This window comes from Haemorhous mexicanus, chromosome 11, assembly GCF_027477595.1.
Source record: "Haemorhous mexicanus isolate bHaeMex1 chromosome 11, bHaeMex1.pri, whole genome shotgun sequence".
In the NCBI taxonomy this organism is placed as follows: domain Eukaryota; kingdom Metazoa; phylum Chordata; class Aves; order Passeriformes; family Fringillidae; genus Haemorhous; species Haemorhous mexicanus.
In genome coordinates this window covers 11,958,545-11,985,309 of record NC_082351.1, presented here as the reverse complement: position 1 = coordinate 11,985,309, position 26,765 = coordinate 11,958,545, and the positions used below count along the sequence as shown (strand labels likewise).

The window sequence follows — 26,765 nt, the reverse complement described above, 5'->3', positions numbered from 1 at the left end:
GATAGTGATGGATATTGTTAATTGTGATGGTAACATTGTATCATCCCTTCTAAAATTCCTCTGTTACCACTTATGTTCATTGGTAACGGTGTTATAGTTCCTTTTTTTTCTATCAGTTCATCTACTGAGTGCTAAGACATAATACTTAATGTATTTTTTATTTTAGCCATCTGATATAGCAGTTGTCAAAACAATGAAAAATCCTCCCTCTGGTGTCAAACTTGTCATGGCTGCTGTCTGTGTCATAAGAGAAAAAAAACCTGAAAGAATTGCAGATCCTTCAGGATCTGGAGGCAAGGTAAAATGGCAGACAATAGTCTGAAATAAAAATGTAATTCATGTTCTTTCCAATACTTATCCAATAAACAAGATAACCCAAGGTCCATTAATGTAGGCAAGTACTTATAGCCTCCACCCAGGATTTTACTGCAAAGTTTCAGAATTCCTTATTTTCCAAATTTTTTAATGTACTAGATTTAATTTGCTTTACACATTTCTTGAGAATAGATAATACATAACTTCCCTGAGACACTATTTACTTTTTGACTGAAAGTATGATTGGAAGGAAATGTTTGATCTGACAGACTTTCTGCTTTACTGGCATCTCAGGGAGATACCAGATTATCAGTATTAAGTAATTGTGAATTTTAATTAAATTAGGTTTGTAATTTTTTGTATGTGTATTTGTTTTAAAGCCTGAAAAGGAATTTCTTACTGTGTTTTGTAGATTTGGGATTATTGGGGTGTAAGCCAGAAAATGCTTGGCAACATTAATTTCTTAAAGGAATTGAAAGCCTGTTCTGAGACACCCATTCCGGTAAGGCTTTTCCAGTAATTTTTACCAGACACTTTCTTGCAGGGAAAAAAAAAAGGATTGGAGACATCATTTGTCCAAATCAATCAGTTTATTCGGAGCCTGTGTCCTTTTAGCCTCATTTCACATAGCCTGTTTTGGGAGTTGACTGGGGTTTTTCGATGGAACCAATGGACATTTGATCCATGTCCAGCCTTCCTATGCCTTTTTTTTTTTTTTTTTTGCTAGTTTTACTAGATCAACCATTCAGCATAAACTTCTTTTTATAATTGATTGTCCATTGCTGCCTTTCTTAACATCTTTTTCTAATTGTATTATTTTTGATTAAACGGATGAATGATGACAAAATGGGTAATATTTTGTTAATTATACTGGCAGAAATACAATAAATGCAGAAATGTACTAGCTATATAACCTTTCAAATATGATCTTTTCTCCCAAAGGTCTTGCTATCCAAGAGTGTGATTATTGCCCTTTGAATTAATTGGAAATTGAATATGCTTTGTACTTGATAGAATACTCGTTGCCCTTTATAAAACTGATCTCTAAAAGTAGGCACAAGCAATTACATTTTGTATTACATTAGGAGAAATGGCTTTTTATAGTGTCCTCAAATTTGTGTATTGAAAAAAATATGGCAAATAATAGAATTGGTGTGTTTTGCAAAAGGGGCAGTGTAAATTATGGCTTCTATGTGACTGTAATGCTCTTAGCACTTATGGAGCTGCCACATGGAAGATACAGCAAATGAATGATTAGAAAGGGTAAGGATAGGATTAGAATGAAAACAGGAAAAGACTAGGAAACATGATAGGAAGATCAAAACAATCAAATGAGCCGTGATTTCTACAACAATTATTATGGAATAGTTCTTTCTTATTTCATTGTGTAGAGAAATGGCAATGAATCTGTTCAATTTTGAAGTGTCAGCTGTGAGATCTGATGTGCTATAATGCTTTTGTTACCCAGGAAGCTGTCATGCAGAAGATTCGGACTGAGTACCTGACTAATCCAGAGTTTGATCCACAAGTGGTGGCTAAAGCTTCCTCAGCAGCAGAGGGTTTATGCAAGTGGATTAAGGGAATGGAAGTCTTTCACAGGGTATCAAAGGTGTGGTTTTGGTCCTTGTCCCTTTGTGCTATGGAATCTTCCTTTGCTCCATGTATTCACCCTAAGCATTTTAATAATAAAGTTACACAAATGTACTAAAGCATTTGTGGGTTGGTTGCAATTGAATAGGAGATTGAACCCAAAAAAGAACGTTTAAAAGTGGCAGAGGAGTCCTTGGCAGTGACAATGGAACTGTTGAATCAGAAGAGAGGAGAACTTGCAGAAGTTGAAGGCCGTTTGGCTGCTTTGGAAAAAACCTTTGCTGAAAAGACAGAAGAAAAGGCTCGTTTGGAATTCCAGGTTGATTTGTGTGCTAAAAAACTGGAACGAGCAGAGAAGCTGATTGGAGGCCTTGGTGGAGAGAAAACAAGGTCAGTTAAAAGTTCAAATGTCAGATAAAACTACCACTGTAGAAATAGAACTTGAAATTATGTTCTCTAAGCCTTTAATGCTGTGTTTCTGTCAGAGGACTGTAACACTTAACAATGTCCTGCACCTTGAAGTTTTCCTAGTTGTTTGTAGCATAAAAATATGGGCAGCAACACTGGGTGAATTGTTGCAGAAATTTCTTCAAAATGAGAATAGAATACATGAATGAGGTATTTTTCACCTGTTCTTGCCTAAGATGAACAAAACCAAGTTGGTTTTTAACATCAATATCATGAATGTGGAGGTTTCAATATGACTTTTTTCTGCTTTTTATAGATGGAATCAAGCTGCATGTGATCTTCAAGTGGAATATGATAATCTGACGGGTGATATTCTGATATCAGCTGGTGTAATTGCATATCTGGGAGCTTTTACTGCTGGATTTCGACAAGAGTGTACCAAAGATTGGAGCAAACTGTGCGAGGTTAGAAGGTTGTCTTAGAGTTAAATTAATGGTTTGATTTTTTCAGACAACTGCAAAAGGCTTCAAAAAGCCCTTGTAATTTACCTGATGTTAGCCTAGTAAACCTCATGGGTAAACCAATGGGATCAATTCTGCTGATCCAATCTTTTGTAGATTTGAATTTAATTAAATCAGCGAATTTACTCCGCACTTATAATTTACTCCGCAATAGCATATCAGAAACAAGAGACCATCATTGATTTTGTAAGGCTTGATTGTTACTGAAGTAAAATCTCGTTGTTTTCTGTATTTTGCCTTTAAATAAAATAAATAAATTTAAAATGCAGTTATGTGTAATGTAAAACATTCTATAACTTACACCATCAAGTATTTGTATGTTAATTATATGGTTAATTGTGGGGTTTGCAAAGGGGCACTTTCAACATAGGAACCCTAACCCTTACACTTAACCCTAACCCTAATGGCATATGAATGCCATAATTCATAAATCAAATAAATTCATAAATAATTGATAAATCAAGTGATTTAGGAACACTTAAAAATGCATGAAACAGTAACAAATCAGCACTGGATTACTGTCCTGATTTAATGGAAAATAGAATTAGGTATTTCCAGCTGTGTATGTATTTCTTAAGTCATACCTTTATGTAACAAACCTCCCCCCATGAATGTACCAAAAACTGGACAAATCTTAGAAAATTTGATAAGAGAGTAAATATTTAGTGGGGAAATGTAGTTAGTTATTGAAATTATTTTATTTTTTATATAAATCCCGGGTTTTATTTTCCCCAGGATTTTTACTTATACATGACCTATATCAGTCCCTTAAACAAAATGCACATTGTCATTTTTGGATGAAAGTGGCATTTAATAAAGTTATAAAGAAACCCAGAATATTAAAAACGTTCATTTTGTTGGGTTTTCCCCACTCTTTTTCAGGAGAAAAAAATCCCTTGTTCTGAGAATTTCTCTTTGAGCAAGAATCTTGGTGACCCAATAAAAATAAGAGCCTGGAATATTGCTGGTTTGCCAACTGACATATTTTCTGTAGACAATGGGGTGATTGTTGACAATTCAAGACGTTGGTAGGTGACAAAAAGGTTTCATTTTCAAATCCAAGCAAGTTCCCACTTTTAAAAAAACGAGTGTATCTGGAAACAGTGTAGCTTCTGTAGAGCAATATAATTTAAAAAGGAGTGTAATCTTTATATTCCAGAGGGCAGGTAGAACAATATTTTACAATAATTCTGTATTCTGATTATTTTATGAAAATTGTTAAACATTTTTTGCAACTTTTAAAGCTATTTCTGCTATTACTTTTCAAATTATTGTAAAACACCTATGCATCCATTATTCTCTGATATCTTCAAATAACATAATTAAATTGTATCACTTCTTCTCGACAGTCTAATACAGAAACATCTAAAATAGTTTAAAATTTTGGAAAATGCCTGAAAGCACTGAGAAAACTGTCCTGTGTTTTCTAGGCCATTAATGATTGATCCTCAGGGTCAAGCAAATAAATGGATCAAGAATTTTGAGAAGGACAACCGTCTGAATGTTATCAAGATCAGTGACACGGATTATATGAGAACTGTGGAGAACTGCATTCAGTTTGGGACTCCACTGCTGCTAGAAAATGTTGGGGAAGAATTAGACCCATCTCTTGAACCTTTGCTGCTTAAACAGACATTTAAACAAGGTACAGCAGAATTAATTTAGAACTCTGAAGGAGGGGACATTAATATTCAGTTTCTACTCTATGGCACCACCTGATGTTTTTCATATTGCTCTCTTCTTGCCTTAATTCTCCCTCTGCTATGAGAAAGGTAATTGCACAAGAGCTTGAAGTTTTACTTTTTAATAAATGTGATTACTGCTTGTCATGAAAATGGTTATATGTGAAAACCTTTACCAGATTGCTGTAGGAGACTAAAGAAGTTCTGTGAAGGGAAACATTGTCAGTGAAATTGTTTTGCTTGTTCATTTTCATATTTTAATCTGATGATAATATTTGCTAAATTTTGCACAAATAAAGCAAAGTTATCAAGATGTTTTGCTTAAGGCATAGTTTTTACTGTACTTAGCAAGTAGCTATGAATTTGGTTTTTTCAACTTTTCCTCCTGTTAGATGACAGAAAAGTGCACATAAAGAAATTCGTTTTCCTTTCCTTCTTACCTAGTCTGTCTTTATTGGTTTTCATGTTCAGAATTAAAAACAAAAGGAAAGTAAAGCTCAAACACTTTTTTTTTTCTTTGTGGTTTTCTCTTTCAGACAAGTAATCCAATGAAAGAGTAGCCTGTAAGAATAGAATATTTGGGAATAATTCCAGATCTCTCTGTTGGTGTCTCTAGTTTTTGTATATGCAAATTGGAAGTACAGTAGTGATAGGATTGACTTGATTTCTTCTGCTGAGAGGGATAAGTGGCCTCATTGAGGTCTGTGAGAATGTTTCAGACTATCAGATATATTTACTAATTTTTACTTCTCAGGAAATTTGTCATTGATGAGAAGTTTGCTTTTATTTAATGACAGAAGTATTTTTTTCTTATGAATGATTGGAGTAGATAAGTTTTCTTAATGTTTCCTTTTTTAACTTCAGGAGGTATGGAGTGTATCCGGCTTGGTGAGAGTGTTATTGAGTATTCCAGTGATTTCAAGTTTTTTATTACCACAAAACTAAGAAATCCACACTATATGCCTGAACTTGCTACGAAAGTTTTATTACTCAATTTTATGATAACACCAGAGGGACTTGAAGACCAGCTGCTAGGTATTGTTGTAGCAGAAGAGAGGTAAGTCTCTATAGTAAACAGCCATTAAAGGTTTTTATGGCATAATTCCCAGGAAATGGGAAATTTATTTATTGTATAGAAGAATGGATGTTACATGGCATAATGTTGCTCAGTAACAACTTGAAATTAAAATTTTATCATTTAAAAATTTATTAGGGAAGTGTTGGGGGTAAGTGTCCACAAGTTAATTAAAATAGCAGATGTGAAATCATTGTTTTTTCATGGCAATTTTGTCCTGAAATATTCCTTGAATGTTAGAAAACTTTGTAAATATTATTTGAATCATTACCGTTATTTTTTCACTGTGACTGAATGCCACACAAAGGAGCCAGAACGATGAGTTCTGAATTTTGTAGGAAATAAATGCAAAGTACCTCTGAAACCGATTATGGGTCATATTTGAGTCTTCTCAGAGGCATGGAATAGTATGTGGGTTGGACAGGCATTCTGTGTAACTGGTGTAAACTGTTTGCTAACAGAAGTGTTTCCAGCAGTAAACCGGCTCTGCATATCACTTGGTGGGTTTTTTTCAGGCAGCAGAGATACAATAAAGGAAAAGTAGGATGCACTGCCATTTTCAAAATGCTAAAATATTAAAGATTAGACCATCACTTCCAAATATTGAGTAGAAATAATGGGAAGAAATCTGTATTCACCAGTATAAATAGATGTTAAACACCAAAACCTTCTTAAACTGAAAAGGATATTTACAAATCACTTCCTGTAGGAAGAGGGAGTAATTTTCATGGGCTTCTTTTGCTGCCAGTGCAAGATGAGCATTGACTGGTTTTGGTTTTTGTGGTTTTTTTCATTAGGCCAGATTTAGAAGAGGAAAGAAATGCTCTCATTGTACAGTCCGCAGCCAATAAAAAGAATCTACAAGAAATTGAGAAGAAAATTTTAGAAACTTTAGAGTCATCTGAAGGTGATATTCTGGAAGATGAGACTGCCATCCAGGTCTTGGATTCTGCCAAAGTCATGGCTAATGAGATCACAAGAAAACAGCAGGTAAGGAGTATGTATGTGTGCTTCCCTCAGTAATACTGAGAAAGTAAGTGTTAAAATTTGCAGCCAGCAGAAGGTCTCTGATTTGGATGCATAGCACAAGGAGCAGATTCTGTACTTGTGAAATGGAAAGAGAAATAAAATTGGATCTGTTCTAGAATCTTCACTGGTAGTTTATTCAGTCGTTAAAATGTTTTTAAGCATGTGTATCTGTAGTGCAGGTAAACAGATCAGGCAGCCCTGGGGTAGGGCCTAGTGCTTGTTTTACCTACTGGGGTGGTGCCTTCTGGAGCAGGAAAGTCACTTTACTCTGGTGTTGCAGTGCTGCATGGAACCGTTCTGGAAATGCAATTACGTAGTGACATTTTTGTAGAACATGAAGAGTATTAAGGCTATTAGAAGCTGTTGTTTGTCCCCTGCCGTTGATGTGCAGATTGCAGAGAAGACGGAGCTGAAGATCGCGGAGTCGCGGGAGGCGTACCGGCCCGTGGCGCAGCACTCGGCCGTGCTCTTCTTCAGCATCGCCGACCTGGCCAACATCGACCCCATGTACCAGTACTCCCTCAGCTGGTTTGTCAGCCTCTACATCAGCTCCATTCATGACAGGTAAAGAGGGTCTCTCTGCAGAAAATAAGGCAGTTTCATTCTCTTGTTATGAATAATCTTCTCCACTTCGAAACAGTTTGCCTTCTTAAATGCAGGATTTTGAAGGAAAATAAGATTTATTAATGAATTAATTTATCTTTTTTGTAACTGTTGAAACAAATGATGAACTGTAAGGATGTGCTATATTTAAGTATTTTAAAGAATGTGACTTATTGTGAAGTCAGGTTCTGAAATAGGCTCCATTTTGAAGACTAAGTGCCACCACTTAAATGTGGCAAATTGATTTCAGCTTATTATTTTGCTTGGGACTTCTAAAAGTGCTACAGTCTTTTAAAAAGAAAGGGAGTATAGTTGAAATTTTGGGGAAACTGCCACCTAAGTCCCTTGTGGAGTCTGTGGATCCGATATAAATCCTCAGCAACCCTAAACAGATGAGATTACTTAACGGATTGTATATGTTATTCAATTTGAAGTCTCAGTTTATCACTTCTTTTTGTTTTAGTAATAAATCCAAAGTTTTGAAGAAGCGACTTCAGTATCTAAATGACCACTTCACCTACAATCTGTACTGCCAAGTCTGTCGTTCACTGTTTGAAACAGACAAGCTGCTCTTCTCATTTCTGTTGTGCTGTAATCTGCTCATGTAAGCTCATTTTTGTGAAGTCTCTTACTAACAGAAACTAATGATTTTATCGTGGAAGCAGGTACTGATGAAATGGAATGTTCTAGTGCACATTGATAATAATGCCTTTGGAGTAAGGTCATGATTACTTTGGGATTTCTAAGATGTATAGTATTAAAAAATGGAAGATCGTGTGAGTGCATCTATCACTACTACAGGACACATTATGAAAAAAAAATGTGTGCCCATTTGTCAATGGTTTTGTCAATGATAAATCTATCTTTAAAGGATCTGGGCAGTGTTACATACATTTTGACATTACTTATGTCAAAATCAATTTCTGTTATTAAAGAAAACATTTTAGAAAGAAAACGTAGGCAGTAATGTGTAATGCCAACAACTTCTAGGTTTTTGTCTTTGTTTTTCATTTTTTCTCTTCTGTGTCTGTTACCGTTTTGCATAACATCATGTGATCTCAGATGCAGTCTTCTCCTTTCCACCAGCTTTTTAGTTTTCTCTTCCTAATTTTGTGTGAATACCTTATGAAAGGAATGATATATTTAAAATTGCACAACCACATGCATACTTAATTAATTGGAGTGTGTACTCATCTGTACATGGATGTTCTTCCTGGGCCAATCTGTAAGGGTACTGTAATTGTAAAATGCATTATTTTCTTCAAAGCCTTTAAAAAACAGGAATAATTGCACTTTAAAAAAAAGAAAAGCGGGTATTAGTTCTTTGCCAAAGGTGTTGTCAAGCATTGGAACAGGCTGCTCAGGGCAGTGGTGGAATCATCATCCCTGGAGGCATTTAAAAGCTGTGTAGATGAGGCACTGAGGGACAGGAATTAGTGATAGCTTGGCAGTGCTGAGTTAATGGTTGGACTTGATCTTAAAGGTCTTTTCCAACCTAAACAATTAATTGATTCTAAGATTTATTTCTTGAAACCCTTACTGTAGTATTAATCAGACATTTTTACCATGCAGTTTTTAGTAATATAGAATATTGAGATCTAATCTCAGCTCTTACTGAAGTAGAAGCATTCCTAAATGGCAGTGAAGTGTAATTAGTTTAAAACCACTGTTTATATTATGTAATGGTGTATATTATACTGTTTAAAAACACTGTTTATATTATGTAAAATTGTATCTCAATTACTGGTTGGGTTTTTTTTATATATATAGGGCTAATAATGAAATAGAACATCAAGAGTTTATGTTCTTACTAACTGGAGGTGTGGGTCTCAAGAATGAGCACAAGAATCCAGATCCATCTTGGCTATCAGATAAGAGCTGGGATGAATTGTGTCGTGCCAGTGAATTCCCAGCTATGGAAAGACTGAGGTATGGTAAAACACTGATGTGAATTGGCCTGAATTGGTTTTGGCCAATACATACATAACATGCTGAAAGAAATGTTTGCTATGTTTTCCAAATCAGTGCCAGAATGCAAAGGGGATGAAACCAGCCCCTTGTTTTCATTATCGTGTTTGCTTCACTTACTCCAATCAGTTAGATCACTGTTTATAAGATTATGTAATAAAACTAATTTTTCTAAATTATTTGAGGCATTGCCTAAAGAAATTTTTCTTCTGAAATGTCTTCATGGTAGAGGAACAGTGTTTTAAGGGTTCAGTGAAAGCCAGAGATGGTAGATGTAGCAGAACTCCACTGCAATTCTGGGGAAGGAGTTTTTCTAATAAACTCTGTTCTCCTAAACTCAGCACAATTTCACTGTGGGTTTAAATAGAATTTAGCACTAAATTCTGGAGACAACATGACTGTACAAGACTTCCATAAATTAGCTGACTGAGTGCAAATATTTGGAGCAATTTGATCTGAATGCAGCAACACTGCACTCTTAGAAGTTGTTCTTTGAGGTTGTTTTGTGTTTCAGCTCCTTTGGAGTTTAAATAGCAGTGTGGATCATGATCCCACCTTTAAATAATCTGAAAGCTGTCCCATTGCCAAGGACATACTCTGCATATTGTGTGAAGGAAAATAGTTTTTTTTTTTTCCCTAGTTGAATTTTCTGGTAATTTTCTTCAGTTAAAGTGTGGTGTTTTCCTGAGCTAGTGGAGGCAAAAAATTCACCCGGCCCTATGAAGGTGCAAGCAGTGCTGCCTGGAGGAACAGACAGACCTTATAGTCAGCTTGGAACGTTTCTGGTGGAATCTCTCCTCAGCAGCATGGTGGAAAGAGATTTTTCACCATTTAGCATGGAGAAGCTCAACTGTAGGATTATTTTCTGAAGTAGATATGAAGTGTCTTAAATGACAACACAATGTAATTTGCCTTTGATAAATATTAAAAAAAAGACTCCAGGTATTTATAGTACTTGTGGTTTTTTTCTCTAGGAGTCATGTCTCTGAAAATATAGGTGAATGGGAAAAAATGTATGATAGCAAAGAGCCACACAACTTTCCATTACCAGAAGAGCTGAATAATACATTTAGTGAATTACAGAAGATGATAGTTCTTCGGTGCTTAAGACCAGACAAGGTAAAATGATCTATTATGGAGTGTTTGTAGACTGTGCCATGCCTTGTAACATAGTTTGCCCTGCCTGTTCCAGTAATTAATCTGTTCTTCATTATATTTATTAAGAAAGTAAATGCTGTTCTTATTTTTCAAGTGACCAATACAAACACCTCAAGCATCAGCTGAAATCTTTTTTTCTGATGTGATTTAATGAATCTTTTATAGGATTCTCCTTGTTCTAGCTCTCTTGAAATATTTTTTCATGCCTAGGCTGTTTCCTGGTGCACTCAGTATACTCGAGAACAGGACATACTAGCCTGAAAAAAATACAGAGGTTGTCTAATACCATGTGCTTTCATGCAAATGATAATTAAGTCAAAAAGAGATAAAATGTGTTGATTCAAATGACCGAGATGAACTTTCAACAAATTCTGCCTTTGGTGCTCTTTGAAAATTGTATTGCATTCTCTTTAGGAGCTGTCAATGTTAGAATTTAAGGCATGTAGCAATTGCTCCCTTGAATTAATTAAAAATAATTACATTCATATATCCTAAGGGAGAATGTGCTTGTCCTCCCCATCAGGAAAAGCCTGACTCAAGGTCCAAATGTTATTTAATATTATTTATACAAGGTATGTTATTCTTTATTTTCTAGAAACTTTATTATTCCTCTTGTAAGGAAAAAATAAGGAGGGAGGTGTCAACAAGAGGTGAAACCTGAAACCTTTGCTTTTGGAACACTCTGCAAGACTGGTCTCAAATCCCTGCAAATCAGAGAGGTGTCTGCAGGCTTGGGCATAAACAACATTATCAGATCTGCAGTTCTGTCTATGTTAGTGATTTGTATTTGCTTTTTTTTACCAGATTGGTCCAGCTATAACAACATTTGTTACTGAAAAACTGGGGAAGAAATTTGTAGAGCCGCCGCCTTTTGATCTAGCAAAAAGTTACTTAGATTCAACTGCTACAGTCCCTTTAATATTTGTGCTATCTCCAGGAGCAGATCCCATGTCTAGTAAGTATACACAGAAAGAAGGGACCTCAAATTCCCCTTCAATACACAGTGAGGATTATTTTCCATTTTCTGCAAGTAGATTTGAGGGCATTGTGTCAGACTGGTAGAATTCTGTGCCCCTTCAAAATGCTAATTTGTATGTACATGTAAACACTATAGTAATAGAAGTTTTTCAATTTTTTTTTCTGACATAACTTCTTTTTAATATATGAGTGCTAAAATCTTGTACTTCTTTCTGTTCCAGGCCTCCTGAAACTGGCAAATGACAGAGAGATGGTAGGAGATAAGTTTCAGTCCATCTCATTAGGACAAGGACAAGGACCAATAGCTACAAAAATGATTCAAACAGGAATGGAAGAAGGAACATGGGTTTGTTTACAAAATTGTCATTTAGCTGTCTCCTGGATGCCAATGCTGGAGAAAATATGTGAGGAGCTTGACAGTGAAAAATGTCACCCAGAATTCAGACTTTGGCTTACAAGTTACCCCTCACCAAAGGTATATGCATGGCCCTATAATCTCTGTTTAGGGAAAGGGGAAGTTGATGGCATTTTTAGGGAATTTTTGTATGCCTGAATGAGCTGATAATACAGAGCTTCCCTGAAATGCAATGAGGCTTTGAAGAGATAATTTAACCAAGAAAGGACATTTAAAAGATAATTATAAACATGATAATATCAAGCTTCCTTTGTAATATTTTGATACTGTGATGTGCAATATTTTGTGTACTACTCAATGAAACTCCAATCTGTCAGCATATATGATTAAGAAGGTTTTTTTGCTCTCACATAAATTTAAAAAATTAGTCTTGCATTTTATCTGTGAAGTGTTGAATACCAAGAAAACATTTTAAAATACAGGTTTGTTATTTACAGCAGTCTTACTTTCTTTTTGCCTTGGAGAATTTTTTATAAGCTATTGACCTTTAAAATGGAATTTCTTGCAGATAGTTGTTAATGTAAAAAACACAAAATAATAGAATATTGTTATATAGAATCTATTCCACACTTTCTTAATGCAGTTTTGCTATTTTTTATTTCTAGTTTCCAGTAACCATTCTGCAGAATGGTGTGAAGATGACAAATGAGCCTCCTACTGGTCTGCGGTTAAACCTGCTTCAGTCATTTCTTTCTGATCCTATTTCTGATCCTGAATTCTTTGCTGGATGCCCTGGAAAGGAGCTGGTAATGTGCCTATCTCTTGAAAAGATTTTGGACTTTGGGGTTTTGTTATCCAATTTCATGTAGCAATATTTTAAATGATTTCTTAGGCTTTATTAAATCACTTACATGCTACACACATAGTACACAATGTACACGGACTCTGAATATTGATTAGAAAGGCATGTCTGTTGTGATTGAGGTGATAAACACTGAGGAGGCCTTTTCTTGCTATCAGGGACCAAATACTGCAGTGCTCATATATCTTATTGATACTTAGCTAATCATTACCTGTGAAGGAAGTGAAAAACAGTGGGATCAGAGATATGAGTTGTCAATATACATAGGTGTGACTGCACCTAAGGACTTGCTTTAAAAATACATTTGTATTTTTTGTTTATCTAATGAACCTTAAAAATAAATATCTGGTGCTATTGGAGTTCTTATGAAGTCAGTTGCCCTATACATTAAAGAATATCATGGTACTTGAGGAACTGGCTAAATGTGCTTGCATATGTGGCACTGTGTGTGCACTAGTTCCCTGGGCAAAAACCACAAGGTACTTAGTGGTGGCCTGGATTTATACCTGGGTGGTGAGTAGTAATCCAGGGGTGCTCACTACACATGTTGCAGACTACCATGAACTTACAGACTAGTTAATAATACATTTTTCTTTTGCTTTTCTCAAAGGTATGGGAGAAACTACTCTTTGGAGTTTGTTTCTTCCATGCTCTTGTTCAGGAGAGAAGGAAGTTTGGACCCCTTGGTTGGAATATACCCTATGGATTTAATGAGTCCGACTTGAGAATCAGTATCAGACAGCTGCAGGTAAAATCATTGATTACCTCCTGAACTCTGATCTTGCAAAGCACAGCTGGGAGTCACAGGGAGCAAGACACTGAAGTTACCTCAAATGTTCATAGATATTCAGGACTTCAGCTGTAAAGGCAAGGAATGTCAATCATGTTATAAATATTTCCAAAATTACAAATGAGATAAAAATTCAAATTTCTACAGACATATGGAATATAATGAATATATGTGAGTATCATAAAAGTTAAATTTGTCATGTACAAGAGCTGACTGTTCTTGAGGTAGCACATGTCAATGACAGTCACCTCTTAGGGTGGTTAGTAGGAGGACATTTTTTTGCGTGTATACTGGTAGTTAACAGGACCTCAGACTATTCTCCTTCCCCAAAATGAGATGATGAACACTACTTGACCTTGAACCTTTTATAGGCACTCTGTATAAAAGTCAGGAGAATTAAAACTGAATTACAGAAGTTGAGGCTGCAGATTTGAAAAGTTACGAAGATTAGAGAAAGAAAAGTTACAAGAAAAGTAAAGTATTAGAAAAGTTACGAGATTGGAGAAAGATTAAAAGATAAATTAAGTGAAACACATGTTTATTTCTGGTGCAGAAAAGTGTCCATCTACAAAGTTTGAACTGGAGAAACCATCCATTTGCAAATAATTGAAGAATGACTTGGATGCCTAAGTAATTTTGATATTCATAAGAGGCTTTTGCTCTTAACTTGTCTTGATTTTAAACAGTAATTTTTACCTGAAAATAAGATATCAGAATTTGAGTTTCCAGCACCTAGAAAGAAAACTCCATAAACTGCAGCTTACACATGCTGTAGCTTCCAGCCTTTTATTCTGTTAGGTCCCACTGTTGTTTAGCAGATACTGCAAGTCTCTAGAAAGGCTCTCATTTCTGTTTCAGTTATTCATCAATGAGTACAGCCACGTTCCCTTTGAAGCTGTCTCTTACCTGACTGGTGAGTGTAACTATGGAGGTCGAGTGACAGATGACTGGGACAGACGTTTGCTGCTGACAATGCTCGATGACTTCTATAACCCAGACATCATCGAGAACCCTCGGTACACTTTTTCTCCCAGTGGCAACTACTATGCTCCACCCAAAGGCACGTATGAGGAGTACATTGAGTTTATTAAGGTAAAAAGGAGCAACAAGATTTTGCACTGTTACAATGATGTGCTCAGAAAGCAATCCTGAAAGACTTAAAGAGGTAGTTTTGCAGCACAATTAATTGTATGCTCAGGTTCTTGCCAGCATCCTTGTATGATCCTTGGCATGATCTCAAATGTTTTGGGGAGGGAATCAGTAATTAGATAGGGGGATATGTAGCATAGATAATTGAGAATTCTTTGGAAATTACTTTCTGTGTGAAAAGTGGCGGCTCTATCACCACTGTCTGCAAATACCTCCCACTAAGGTCCTCACTCACCCGCAGTTGAAGTTTTTCACTTGACTTCTTAAAGAAACCTTGGATGAGATTCCTCCTGCTGTATGTCACCCAGACTTCCTTTTTTGGTTTGTTTTGTCCTAGAATCTTCCTTTTACTCAGCACCCAGAGGTATTTGGCTTGCATGAAAATGTGGATATTGCAAAAGATCTTCAGCAAACTAAGACCCTCTTTGAATCTCTGATTTTAACACAAGGAGGAGGTTCTCAGGGAACTTCTGGGGGTGGTGACAGCACTCTTTATGCAATTGCAGATGATATTCTCAGCAAGGTATTGTATTGTACAAATGACTTCAATATATCTTTTTACAAAGCAGAATTTCCTTAACTAGAATCTTCACTGTAAAGTAGATTTCTTCTTGAAAGAAAAGCATTCTGAAAGGAACTTAGTGCAATGTGAAAGTAAGAACTTGTGTGGCTGTAACAGACCACAGCTATATTTCAGTTGAAAGAAATTTTATTAATTTTATTAAATAGGCAGAAGACAGTAGAAAGAGAGAAAACAGAGCAAAGAGGACTTGAAAGAACAGTTGATTCATTCACATGAACAAATTTAAAATTAATAAATAGAAATATATTAATACATTTTCATTTTATTAAAAATTATATGGTTTTTTAAAAATGAACATTTAAATCCCACAAATTTTTATTTAGATGAACTAGTGAATCCTGTATTGCTAAAATACTAATCAGAAAGTTTAGTGATTTCTATTGCTCTGCAAATTTTCACATTTGCACACCTTAATGTAAAATCATAGTGATATATGGAATGATTTCCAAATGTGTTGTCATTTTTAGCTTCCAAAGGATTTTGACATTGAAAGTTGCCTAATTAAATATCCTGTGAGATATGAAGAAAGTATGAACACTGTGCTGGTGCAAGAAATGGAAAGATTTAACCAGTAAGAATGTTCTATTTTACTAAGTTTACCAGAAATCATTCAATTTCTCCTCATGTCTCCTGCTTAATTTTCTCCCAAATGCTCTCTGGCCTTAAGTCTCCAAGTTTTCCTTATTGCACACCCTCTTCTTTTGTAATCAAAACCTTTTTTCTTCATCTGTAACATAGTGGATACATTTGGAGTTCCAAATTTATCCTCTTACAAAAAAATTCAGGATATCAGAGATAACAAAAGAATTAATGACTGTTTCTAGTCTTAAATAAATCTGCACTAATGCTCAAATCCATGACTTTACAGATGTTGCTCATTGTCCAGATATCTGTATAGATTTAAAAAGCTATGAAAGTTCTATAGAGACCTCCATAATGCACTTCTTTTACTTTTTTCCAACGACATGGTCATGTTTAACAAATCCTGCAGAATGTGTGAAAATTGTTTGTTTTTTAATTCCAGTTTAATCCGAACTATTCGCATTACACTAATTAACCTGAAGAAAGCCATTAAAGGACTTGTTGTTATGGATGCTGAACTGGAGGCTCTGTCTGGCAGTCTCCTTATTGGAAAAGTTCCTGAGAAGTGGGCACAGCATTCATACCCAAGTCTAAAACCATTGGGGAGCTATGTTGTTGATTTGCTAGCAAGGCTGAAGTTTTTACAGGTAATGTGCAAGTGGCAGTGCTGCCATTTGTTCAATCTACTTTTCCATATAATTTGTGAGTGATAAGGAGTGATAGGCTTTGTTTAGATTTTCTGAGTACAATTATATAGAAAATAGTCAAAGAGGATGGGATTCCTCTCTTTCTGTTTGTTTAATGTATTGCTTTCCTTTCTCTAGGATTGGTATGAATTAGGCAAGCCTGCTGTTTTTTGGCTATCAGGATTCTATTTTACTCAAGCTTTCCTAACTGGAGCCATGCAAAACTATGCCAGGAAGCACAGGATCCCTATTGACCTTCTAGGATATGAATTTGAGGTATGGATAAACTATAAATTAATATTTTATTAATCTGAGTCCTGATGTTGTGGAGAGATGTAGTAAATAAATCCTAACTGGAAGGTTCATTTTGCAACTGACTGCAGTCTGAAGCCATATATTTGTTAAGACTGGCAGGCTAAATAACCTCTGTAGAAGAGGTATTCTCAAAGTGATAAAAAGCAATTCTATCTGGACCCAGAACTCCACTCAAGGAAGCAGCCTATCCATGGTATATTTTTCTGTCTAATTAAAGCCTCATTTTGTAACCTAGAAGAAAGGTAATTAACAAACTCAGAGAAGTCTGCTGTCTCTACAGATATATATAAAAGTAGCATTGAAAAGGAGGGGCTACAATATTATTCTTAGTTTGATTTGGTCTGAAAACTGTCATAATAGCTCAAAAAGCAAAGAGCTGTGAGAGTTTAATGACTTGTAACACTTATTTCCTGCAGGTTATTCCTCGGGATACTGCTGACACTGCACCAGAGGATGGTGTTTACATCCACGGATTATTTTTAGATGGAGCTCGCTGGGACAGGACCAAGTCAGTAGCCAAATGTTTTACTGTGGTTCTGGAAAGTGTTTTTGAGTGCTCAAGCAAGACTTGTTTAAATAATTTAAGTGATACTTTTCATAATATTGAAATAAAACATCAAAGTACTCTTTCATGCATGGTAAATGGAGAAATAAAAACAAACAAGCAAGTAACAACCAAGAAACACCCACCAAACCCCTCAAGCCACAAACAATGACTTTGTTGCTTTCTCTCTCCAGGGGAATATTAACTGAGCAGTATCCCAAAGTGCTCTTTGATGCCATGCCCATCATTTGGATAAAGCCAAGTGAGTATGATTTCTCTGATGTGTGAGCTATTCAACAAGAAATTGCAACAGTGGTTTCCTTTTTTACTGAAGATCACTGAGGAGAACTTTTCACAGATTTACAGAAGCTACGTGTTTTACCTTATGTGATTTAGCAAGGTTTGCTCAGGTTAATTTTAGTTTGGTGATAGCTGTCTTTCCTACTAGTAAGATGATTTTCTCAACTCTTGTTTTCTTTGATTGAGAGGAGCAAATCCCTGCTTTTATTTATGTACAAAATCAGGACTTAATACTACAACTGCTGCAACTTAAGTGTTAGCAAATAGGCAGTATTAAAATTTGCCACTTTCTTTGTTTGTGCCTTCTCTTGAGGTTGGATGAATTTATTCAGACCTGCACAATTTTGTGCTTTCCACAAGTTCCATGCAAAAAATCTGGGCATACAAAGAGTTCCTGCAGAGTTCTGTCCTTGGGTCTCAGATGACTTGAATTGCAGTTAGATTTTCTGGCAACTAGACCAGAATTCTTGTAGAACTGTGAAAAACTCATGTGTAAGCTATGTATTAACTAGGTAACTATTCAGATTTTAATGTGTCTTTGAGCATTACAAAGCTAGTAGAATCACAGGAGGGCATCAAGTCCTGAAAATAAATTTTAGCGGAATTAGTTGGGTTTAAGAACAAAACAAACCACACAAGAAAACACAATAAGAAAAAGGCAGATAATTTTATTATGTTGCTCACAAAACAATTTTGAATTTTTTATTGACCTTTACAGATATTACTGTAAATACTTAACATTTGCACGTAGATCTGCTGAATGTAATGCATTATTTTGGGTTTTTTTTGAAGCTGTAAAATCAGACATAAAGAAGACCAATGCCTACGTTTGCCCACTCTACAAGACAAGTGAGCGCAAAGGGGTCCTGTCCACCACGGGCCATTCCACAAACTTTGTCATTGCCCTGAGGCTCAACACGGACCAGCCAGTCCAGCACTGGATCAAGAGAGGCGTGGCCCTGCTGTGCCAGCTGGATGATTGACTGGGGACACTTCACACTCACACTTCACAACACCTGCTTCTCTCTGCTGGCTTACAGAGGAAGTGGAACTTAGTGTGGAAAAGAACCATCTGGAGGTTTTTGTATTGTGAGAGGGCATGCAAATACTTTCTGACCCTCAAACTTTTGTATTAAGTATGTATTAATATTATTATTATTATGGCCGTCTTTACAATCTGTAAGCAATGCAACTAGGATTTTAGCCCTTGGTGATATTATTAAAATATGAACACCTTTTTTGTGCATTAGTTGAATATCACAAAATATATTTTCATGGAAAATAAAAGTAGTCTGCGCTGAGAGAAATATTATAGGTAATAAACTTGATTCTGCACTTTTGTTTTCTTTAAAAATAATTTAAAGACATTACTCAAGCGTTCTTTCTACATCTCCTCTAGCAAAGAACTGTTTCCACCTTGCATTCAGATACAGCCATCATCTGTTGTGTGTATAAATCCCTCCAAAAAATACAGTGGGAATAACTGAGCACATAAAGGTCTTACTCCATCCTACCCTCACTATTACAACTGGGTGTCTGTGTCCCTGCTTGTTAGGTGTAGAGCCAGTGTCTGTCTTTCTGAAACTGCTTTTCTCTTTAAAAATTCTATTTTCCAATTGCTTTTCTATTTGTATTAATTTAAATTATGATTAAGCAATCAGGAACATGTAATAATTTTAACAGAGTTTTTGTTTGATTAATTGCTTGATTTTGTTTACTTTTATTGTTTCTAGTTTTTTTGCTGCTGTCTCACTCTTAAGCAAGCTCCTAAGACCACCTTTAGTTTGCTCTTCTAGGACAGCACTAAAGAATTTTCTTTATACTGTGTAATATTTACTGCTATAGGTCTGAAACTCTTATTCCAAAACTCAAAAGTGTTTTTTACAAGGAAACTGGACTTTTAATTTCTTCTTTTGTTGGCAGCACTTATCAGGTCAGATTATTAAACATAACTGACGTGTGTGAAAGAAAGGTGGAGAAAGTCCCAGAGTATCTTATGACTGGGTATTTATAGTGAGCTATTAATGGACATGGGCTCTGCAGAGATTGTTTTCAATCCTGAAAATGTCACTTTCACCTTAATAATCACTTCTTCAAAGGCAGAGATTTTCCCTCTTTCAGAAGGTGAGGAAAGCCAGTATATTTTCTCAATTAATAGGAAAATTAGTAGTATTTTTAGGAAAAAAAAAGTAGTCTATGTACTCATTGAACCATAGTAAAATCAATTACTAACATTTTCTTACTGTGTATGTTGTTAATCTATTTCTCTTTTTTGCTATATATGCAATTACAGATCAAGGCCTTGCAATCACACATTAAGTGGACCAGGTAACAAATTAAATGATGAAGATTTGCTATGAATTACTGCTGCTCAGCTTTATGTTTATAGAATTATTCCAACTTTTGTAGTTGGCATGTTGACAACTTCCTTAAATTTCCTGTGCTCATTCATTTTGCCAAGTTATTTATTAGCTTTCAGTTTTGTTTATTAATTTTATTTTACCTTGCCCTGTCGTTTTGTTTTGTTTTGTTTTTTCAGGCCAGTTTTCTTGAAAGACAGAAGTGGAAGTTTTGATAAGGTAAAACATATGAGAGGTTTGAGCCTAATGGAATATCTGAGGTCTTGAATCTGCCAAGAACAGCATGACAGCTTAATCATATAACAGTGTAGTCCTTTATTTTAAACTGTGTTTCATTTCTCTTGATACTGACACAGTGTTTGCTGTTTCTATTGCTCCAGATCTAACCTAAAGAATTAACATCTGCTTCTAATTAAAAAACAGTGTTTCCCTACAGAAGTGATCCATGTGATGCTGATTTGCCATGAATAATTCTGTGTATATGGTTGATGGTGATTCTGATGAGGAAATCTCCACCCAGCGAGCTATTCAGGAAAGCTTACAAGATAGGCAAAAATTTGAAACAAGTGGCAGTGCAACAGAGATTGAAAGGTAATAAGTTATTATTTCTATTTTGGGTGTTTTCTTGGCATTACAGTAAACATTTAGTAGACCTTATTTTCCTTTTTTAACTCCCTAAGTTGTATTGTGCTGACCTTGTCCCATGGATACTGGAAAGCACTGGTAGCTCACTTGTTCTGAATTCTCCCTGAAAAAATGTACCTGTTCCTTGGAAAATATGAAATATATGAAACTTTCAGGTGATGTTTACATCAATATTTTAATGAGTATAAGGCTTTGTAAAGAAGATAAGTAGGTGATGTAGAAGTAGATTGATATGGGAGCTTCCCCTCATTTTAGCATTTAATTGTTGGACCTTGTGTGAAAAATTCAGTATTTACAGTGTCAGGGAAACACTAACAAAAATAGTGTTTCAATGTGTTAAGCCCCCACAAAACCAATGTAACTTAGAAAAATCTAACATATTGTCTACATTAGAGTATTTGAAGTAAGGTATAATTATATCCTTAGCTTCACATGAATTTTTACATCTCATTTTCTTCTTGTTCTGTTTATGCAGTTTCCAGTGTACCACAAGTAAGGAACGTGGGCAGATCATTGCAGCAATTCGGACAGTTAAGTACAAATACACCCCTGGGGATGGCTGAGCAATGCCTACACTTTGGGGGTTTGATCACCTGATTTAAGTGCAGCTTTCCTTTGTATAGTCTTGGGAGAAGTAAGGAAACTAAAAACAAGACATCCAAAAGCTAGCTTATTAGATAGGATCATGGAAGTGGGACGGGTTCAAGTGTCACCCCTTTCAAAAATTCCAGTGCTTTATCTCCTAAAATTAGAGAAACCCCTAGGCCTTTCATTCATAATGAGCAAGATATACCGGTGGCATAAATGGCACTCAATGTATTAGTTGCCTGAATTTTGTCTAATGATGTGTAATGGAATATGTATCTATGCTAAAATATCACAGGCCAAGAGGAGGCCTTGAAGAAGTTGGTGAGGCACAGTTCTGCTTTTGAAGAAGCAGATCAGCAAGGCTGGCTTCCTGTGCATGAAGCTGCAGCACAGCTAAATAAGAACATCCTTGAAATAACTTTAAAAGGTACTAAGTTCTTCTAGTTTTCCACCAAAAAGTTTTACAAAGTAAAGTTTGATGAACCATCCAACTTCAAATGCGTTCTGCTTTTCTGTATTTCAGCCTCCCGTGACATTACGTGGGAACAGTCCACTCTAAAAGGGGAAACACCTCTCTTGGTGGCAGTAAGGAATTGTTTTGTGGACAATGTCCACTTTCTCCTGCTCAATGGCTGCAATCCCGATGTTAAAAATGAAGAGGGAGACTCTCCTTTAGTTATAGGTGAATACTGTTTTTAGGGGTGGAGAGGTGAGGGAATGAGGTGAGGATACAGTTATACATTTTAGGTTTTAAGGTGACATACTGACTTCAATGCCTAAAATATTTTGCTATAAGGAAAAAAAAAAAGTTAATCTCAGCATTGAATAGGTCTGTCCCTGTTTTTTCTTCTCAGATGATAATTAGCTTTCTCCATGAAGTGCAGAGTGCCATCCTCTGCTTTCCTTGGCATCATTGCTGCAGTGGTGCCAGGTAGCGAGTCTTTCTGCTTCTTCATGCTATTACTGCCCTTCATGTCTGCAGGCATAGAACATTCATATTCTCTGCCCATATGGTATCTCCTTCATTGCATCAGCCATTTTTTCTCAAAAATCCATGGTAATTGGTTTTAATTATTCAAAATTATAGCCAACCAGCCTGATTTATCTACAGTAAGTAGAGTGCAAAGCAGTGTTTGTCCCTATTTAGACATTGCTGTCATTAGTCCAAGGATGACAAGTGAAGAAGACAGGTTGACATTCTCAGTTCACTTCTCTTTAATATTTTGTCATTGAGGAATAAGGTCCCATAGCTACTATAGTCCTAGTATAGTCTCATATCCACATTCTTTGTGTGAATGCCACTTTAATTTGATCATGCACAAGAACTGTAATTCATGACTTCTACAGAACTATATTTTGCCAACATGTTTTTCAAAAGCGTTCTTTGTTCATTCCCTTTGCTTCCCTCAGTCTGGGCTATGACGCCTCCATTCTTACTGAATCCTACCCAAAACCAGGAAAGTTTTTATTTATTATATGGGACCTTATAGGAAAGTGTACTCTCATTATCTAAATTCTAAAGGAGCACTCAAGTTTCTTGGATGATCCCATACATTTTTTTGTACTGGAAGGGTGGTTTCTTTTTCAAAACTATTTTTAAAGGAGGAGAAAAAGGCCTACCAGTCATGTGTAGGACCCTCAGTCCATCCTTGTAAAATGGGTGCAGTTTCAAGTCAGGGCCATCTGCTTTAAAAAAATGTATGGAACTCCTAGATACTTTTGAAGTGCACAGCATTAAAATGCACCATCCCCCAAGAAGGGGATGTGTGGGATTTATCTAAAGCAGCCATGTAGGTTACAGATAATGGGACATCACAGTTTCTGTCTCAGAATGCTGTCACTGGTGTTCAAGCAGCTGTGGCACATGAAGCTGCTCAGCCGAATCTGTCCTGCTGAAGGACACTTGTTATCCTGCACAGCCTGGAAGATCAAAGAGAGAAGGAGGGAAGGGTGTTGCCTAATCATTCCATCCACTGGAGCTAATGCAAATTTCTCTTTTAAGATCCTCCCTGACTTAAGACTTCGGGCTTATTAAGCTAAGAAGGCATATGAAAGAGTCATTATAAGCTTTGTTTTGTATTGTGGTAACTGCTCGTGGAGATTTAACAGAGCTCTGGTGGCAGCTCCAGAGCACCAGGGCCCTGGGTGTGGTCTCCATCTAGTGGCAAGGAAAGCTGTGTTCTCTTTCATTACCAAATGCAACAGAGAGGAAAAAAATCTGCAGAGAGAGATTACCACGAAATTATTAATTTGCATAATTAGTGCTGTCCTGGAAGCAAAGAACAGACTTGTTGATGAGTTAAACCTTTCAATGTAGGGTGGCATTTCTCACTGCATAAATAGCACTGCCAGGAACAGTGAGCAGTCACATAACAGCAGCCATAGTGCACAGAATAGCCCTGAATAACAATCCTGTCTGATGCTTTGCTTGCTGTCCTACAGCAATTAAACTGGACTCCTATGACATTGCCTCCTTGTTGCTGCGATCTGGTGCCAGAGTGAATCTGCGCTGTGTCCATGAGAGAACTGCTCTGCATGAGGCAGCCAGACTGGGCAGGAAGGACCTGGTACAGCTTCTCCTGGAGTCTGGAGCAGATCCTGACCCCCGCAGTGGATATGGCCTCACACCTCTAGCACTGGCTGCACAGATGGGACACACAGAAACTATGGAGCTCTTACTGCAAAAAGGTGAGACTTTATTATATAGGACCTTATAGGAGGAGAAGGCTTCAGATATGCCTTAAAAACAAAAGTAGCTCACCTTACTAGAGAAAATTAAATGTCATCTGCACTGAGGGCTGTTGTGATGTAGTGAAGGCCTTATAAATACAAATTTATATAATATGAAAATAATATATTAATATTTTAGTGAGTACTTATAATTGTTTTTTAAATGCTCTATTATTTTCTCACATAGGTCACCCTAGGGCACACTTGACAGGATATTCATTGTGGGGAATTTTACATGATGGTTCAGCAGCATTGGAACTGGATTGCATTAACTCTTGGATACTGGTTCCTCTCATATTTACAGTCACACCTGCCTGTTCTTTGTAAAGTAAAAGAATTGAAATGCATTGTTTGTAAACCAAAATAAATTGTTTTGATGAATAAGAACCAAACGTTTTGCTGGTGCAGTTCTAGGAACAATTCTTACTGTGTTCAAAGCAATTTGGACCTTCTTGTTCTAAGGATTACATGAACAGATCTAAAATCAAGGATCCAATATGAAGATTTATGCCCACAGTGGTTCTATTTGGTGAAGAATAGAATTCAAAATACCATATCACTGGGAGGTTGGAGATATTAATTGCAGATGAATATTTACAGTGACTGCTGTGAAAATCTTTGCTGCTTCTTCCCAGGTGCAGATGTTCTTTCACAGGCAATGGACTGTGCTTCTATATTGTTTGAAGCAGCAGGAGGAGGAAATCCAGATTCTGTGAATCTTTTACTAGAATATGGGGCTGATGCCAATGTTCCAAAGCACTCGGGTCATTTGCCAATCCACAGAGCTGCATATAGAGGACACTTTCTGTGAGTTAATATACTTAAAAATCAAATAATAATGACACCATATTTATTTTACTAATTTTACCTTATTCGAATTATTTTTGACTGTGGAAATATGTCTGTTCTGTGTCTGAATGTAAGAGACCAGTTAGGAAAAAAATCTTTGTGATTTTAGGATGCATATCATAATCCCTCTGGTATTTCCCCATTTCTCACAAGTAGTTACACTGTCCAGTCTGATGCTGAGGTTCTTGGAACATTGTCACTCTCTCTGGGTCAATGTCTCATCTCCACCTCATCAGAGAAATGTGAATGGTGAATACAGTAAATAGACAAATAGAGAGTAAGGGTTATCCCTATTTTAAAGAGAGAAAGACAACTGGAAGAAATTTATGCTGAAATCACAACTAACAAATGAGAAACCAGCACCTGAGTATTCTTAATTTCTCTATTAATATTTTCTGTATATTAACTGTTATATTTAAACTTAGATGTATATATTACATTATAGATTATATGTATTCATGTTATAATACATATTCTATTATTTCCCTAATCCCTATAGGTTAAGCAATAACAATGTGCTTTCAACATTCAGGAAAAATTTCTATTGAAAAGGAATCATTAATTCCTACAGCAAAGAATGGGTTGTTCATGAATAATAGTATAATATAATAATATTACATGCATAGTAGATGTAAAGTCAGTGTCCTTTGCTGACTAACAATTTCAGTGTTAGCAATTCAAGTCAATGCATGCCATGGTACTGATTTGCCATGGGACACGTATATTAAGACTATTCTAACAGTCATGATGAATTCTGAAGCCCAGCAATGCGGAGAAATTCAAAGATCAATTAGGTGAACCAAAATGTTTAAGATTCTGAGATCCTTCTGGTTTTAATTTTTCAGAGCTCTAAAATATTTAGTTCCAGTGACTGATTTTTCTGCCATTAAAGAAAGTGGGATAAGTCCAGTTCACTCAGCAGCAGCAGGAGCACATCCTCAGTGCCTTGAGTTTCTCCTGCAGTCGGGTTTTGATGCCAATTTTATGCTGGCTCAGAGAGTTCGCAAAGGCTACGACGACCACCGGAAATCAGCCCTGTACTTCGCTGTTTCCAACGGGGATATCTGCTCAACGCAGCTGCTGCTCAACGCCGGAGCCCTGACAAACCAAGATCCCATCAACTGCCTCCAGATAGCCTTGAGAATGGGCAACTACGAGTTAATGAATCTGCTGCTCCGCCACGGCGCCAACGTCAACTACTTCTGCCGCGTGAACACCACGCATTTCCCCTCAGCCCTGCAGTACGCCCTCAAGGATGAGGTGATGCTGAGGATGCTGCTGAACTACGGCTACGACGTGCACCGCTGCTTCGACTGCCCCTGGGGCAGTGGGGACCACTCCCAGTACGTGACCGACGGCTGGACCTCCACCGTCATCAAAGACACCATGGTAAGTGTGTCACACGGCTGCGGGTGCGGTCCCACCACCTTCCTAAAACTAAACGGAAAGGGGCTTGATGCACTGTCAGAAAAATAAGTTTTGAGGACAGTTTACACATAAAGGGAAGAATAGTTTAAAATTACCCAGATGTTGTTATGAAGCCTAGTTCATGATGACAAATGCTGTAAACAGTAATTTTGAATTGTGAAAATATAGCTGATGATATGCTAATGATCAGTAAGGAACAGGCTCTCCAGGGCAGTGCTGTCCATGCTGTGAGAGCAGAGATTTGCAGGCTGGTTCTCTGCATTGTCCTGTACCTGAACACCAAGACTGGAAGGCTGTTGAAAGGACCCCTGGAGCTGGTGGGATAAGAACTGAGCAGAAATTAGCAAACCTAAAGAGCTTCCTGGAGACACTCATCAGTGTCATTGTTTCAGAGTTTGTAAAGTCCATTTGGATCTAATAAACCCTTCTTTAACCTAAAGATAAGGGGATGATGCATGCACTGGGCTGGTGGATCCTTCTATTAAGCACCTGGGACGCAAGTCTAAATTCCACTCAAAAGTGATAGCACTTCTTTTCAAGCACCAAATCCCCAAATATACAGCTGCTTAAGTTTATTTTTGGATCTAGTACAAAATAACAGTCTCTCAAATTTTTAGATTCTACTAGCGAGGCTTAGGCAAGCTGTGGCAACCTCTAAAACCCGCTCAAGTA

General features: G+C 36.6%; 2 protein-coding genes across 2 annotated transcripts in view; both read left to right on the top strand.

The window, feature by feature from the left end:
* DNAH12 (dynein axonemal heavy chain 12) overlaps positions 1 to 18,810 on the top strand; it is a 56,406-nt gene extending 37,596 nt beyond the window's left edge. Inside the window, exons 49-73 of the mRNA XM_059856423.1 lie at positions 167 to 298; positions 728 to 817; positions 1,784 to 1,924; positions 2,054 to 2,295; positions 2,630 to 2,777; positions 3,717 to 3,862; positions 4,265 to 4,479; positions 5,381 to 5,573; positions 6,389 to 6,581; positions 7,012 to 7,184; positions 7,687 to 7,827; positions 8,994 to 9,152; positions 10,166 to 10,310; positions 11,154 to 11,304; positions 11,549 to 11,802; positions 12,348 to 12,488; positions 13,155 to 13,292; positions 14,193 to 14,426; positions 14,821 to 15,006; positions 15,534 to 15,637; positions 16,091 to 16,295; positions 16,473 to 16,610; positions 17,066 to 17,157; positions 17,388 to 17,455; positions 18,286 to 18,810. Coding sequence (XP_059712406.1) covers positions 167 to 298; positions 728 to 817; positions 1,784 to 1,924; positions 2,054 to 2,295; positions 2,630 to 2,777; positions 3,717 to 3,862; positions 4,265 to 4,479; positions 5,381 to 5,573; positions 6,389 to 6,581; positions 7,012 to 7,184; positions 7,687 to 7,827; positions 8,994 to 9,152; positions 10,166 to 10,310; positions 11,154 to 11,304; positions 11,549 to 11,802; positions 12,348 to 12,488; positions 13,155 to 13,292; positions 14,193 to 14,426; positions 14,821 to 15,006; positions 15,534 to 15,637; positions 16,091 to 16,295; positions 16,473 to 16,610; positions 17,066 to 17,157; positions 17,388 to 17,455; positions 18,286 to 18,476 — 4,020 coding nt within the window. The 3' untranslated portion in view covers positions 18,477 to 18,810. The remainder of the gene's footprint in view (positions 1 to 166; positions 299 to 727; positions 818 to 1,783; positions 1,925 to 2,053; positions 2,296 to 2,629; positions 2,778 to 3,716; positions 3,863 to 4,264; positions 4,480 to 5,380; positions 5,574 to 6,388; positions 6,582 to 7,011; positions 7,185 to 7,686; positions 7,828 to 8,993; positions 9,153 to 10,165; positions 10,311 to 11,153; positions 11,305 to 11,548; positions 11,803 to 12,347; positions 12,489 to 13,154; positions 13,293 to 14,192; positions 14,427 to 14,820; positions 15,007 to 15,533; positions 15,638 to 16,090; positions 16,296 to 16,472; positions 16,611 to 17,065; positions 17,158 to 17,387; positions 17,456 to 18,285) is intronic.
* A 716-nt stretch (positions 18,811 to 19,526) lies between these two features.
* The window catches only part of ASB14 (ankyrin repeat and SOCS box containing 14), a 9,473-nt gene continuing 2,234 nt past the window's right edge, over positions 19,527 to 26,765 (top strand). Inside the window, exons 1-9 of the mRNA XM_059856422.1 lie at positions 19,527 to 19,617; positions 20,033 to 20,072; positions 20,290 to 20,444; positions 20,974 to 21,024; positions 21,377 to 21,513; positions 21,610 to 21,768; positions 23,529 to 23,774; positions 24,452 to 24,623; positions 25,511 to 26,054. Of these exons, the coding sequence (XP_059712405.1) occupies positions 20,317 to 20,444; positions 20,974 to 21,024; positions 21,377 to 21,513; positions 21,610 to 21,768; positions 23,529 to 23,774; positions 24,452 to 24,623; positions 25,511 to 26,054 (1,437 nt within the window). The 5' untranslated portion in view covers positions 19,527 to 19,617; positions 20,033 to 20,072; positions 20,290 to 20,316. The remainder of the gene's footprint in view (positions 19,618 to 20,032; positions 20,073 to 20,289; positions 20,445 to 20,973; positions 21,025 to 21,376; positions 21,514 to 21,609; positions 21,769 to 23,528; positions 23,775 to 24,451; positions 24,624 to 25,510; positions 26,055 to 26,765) is intronic.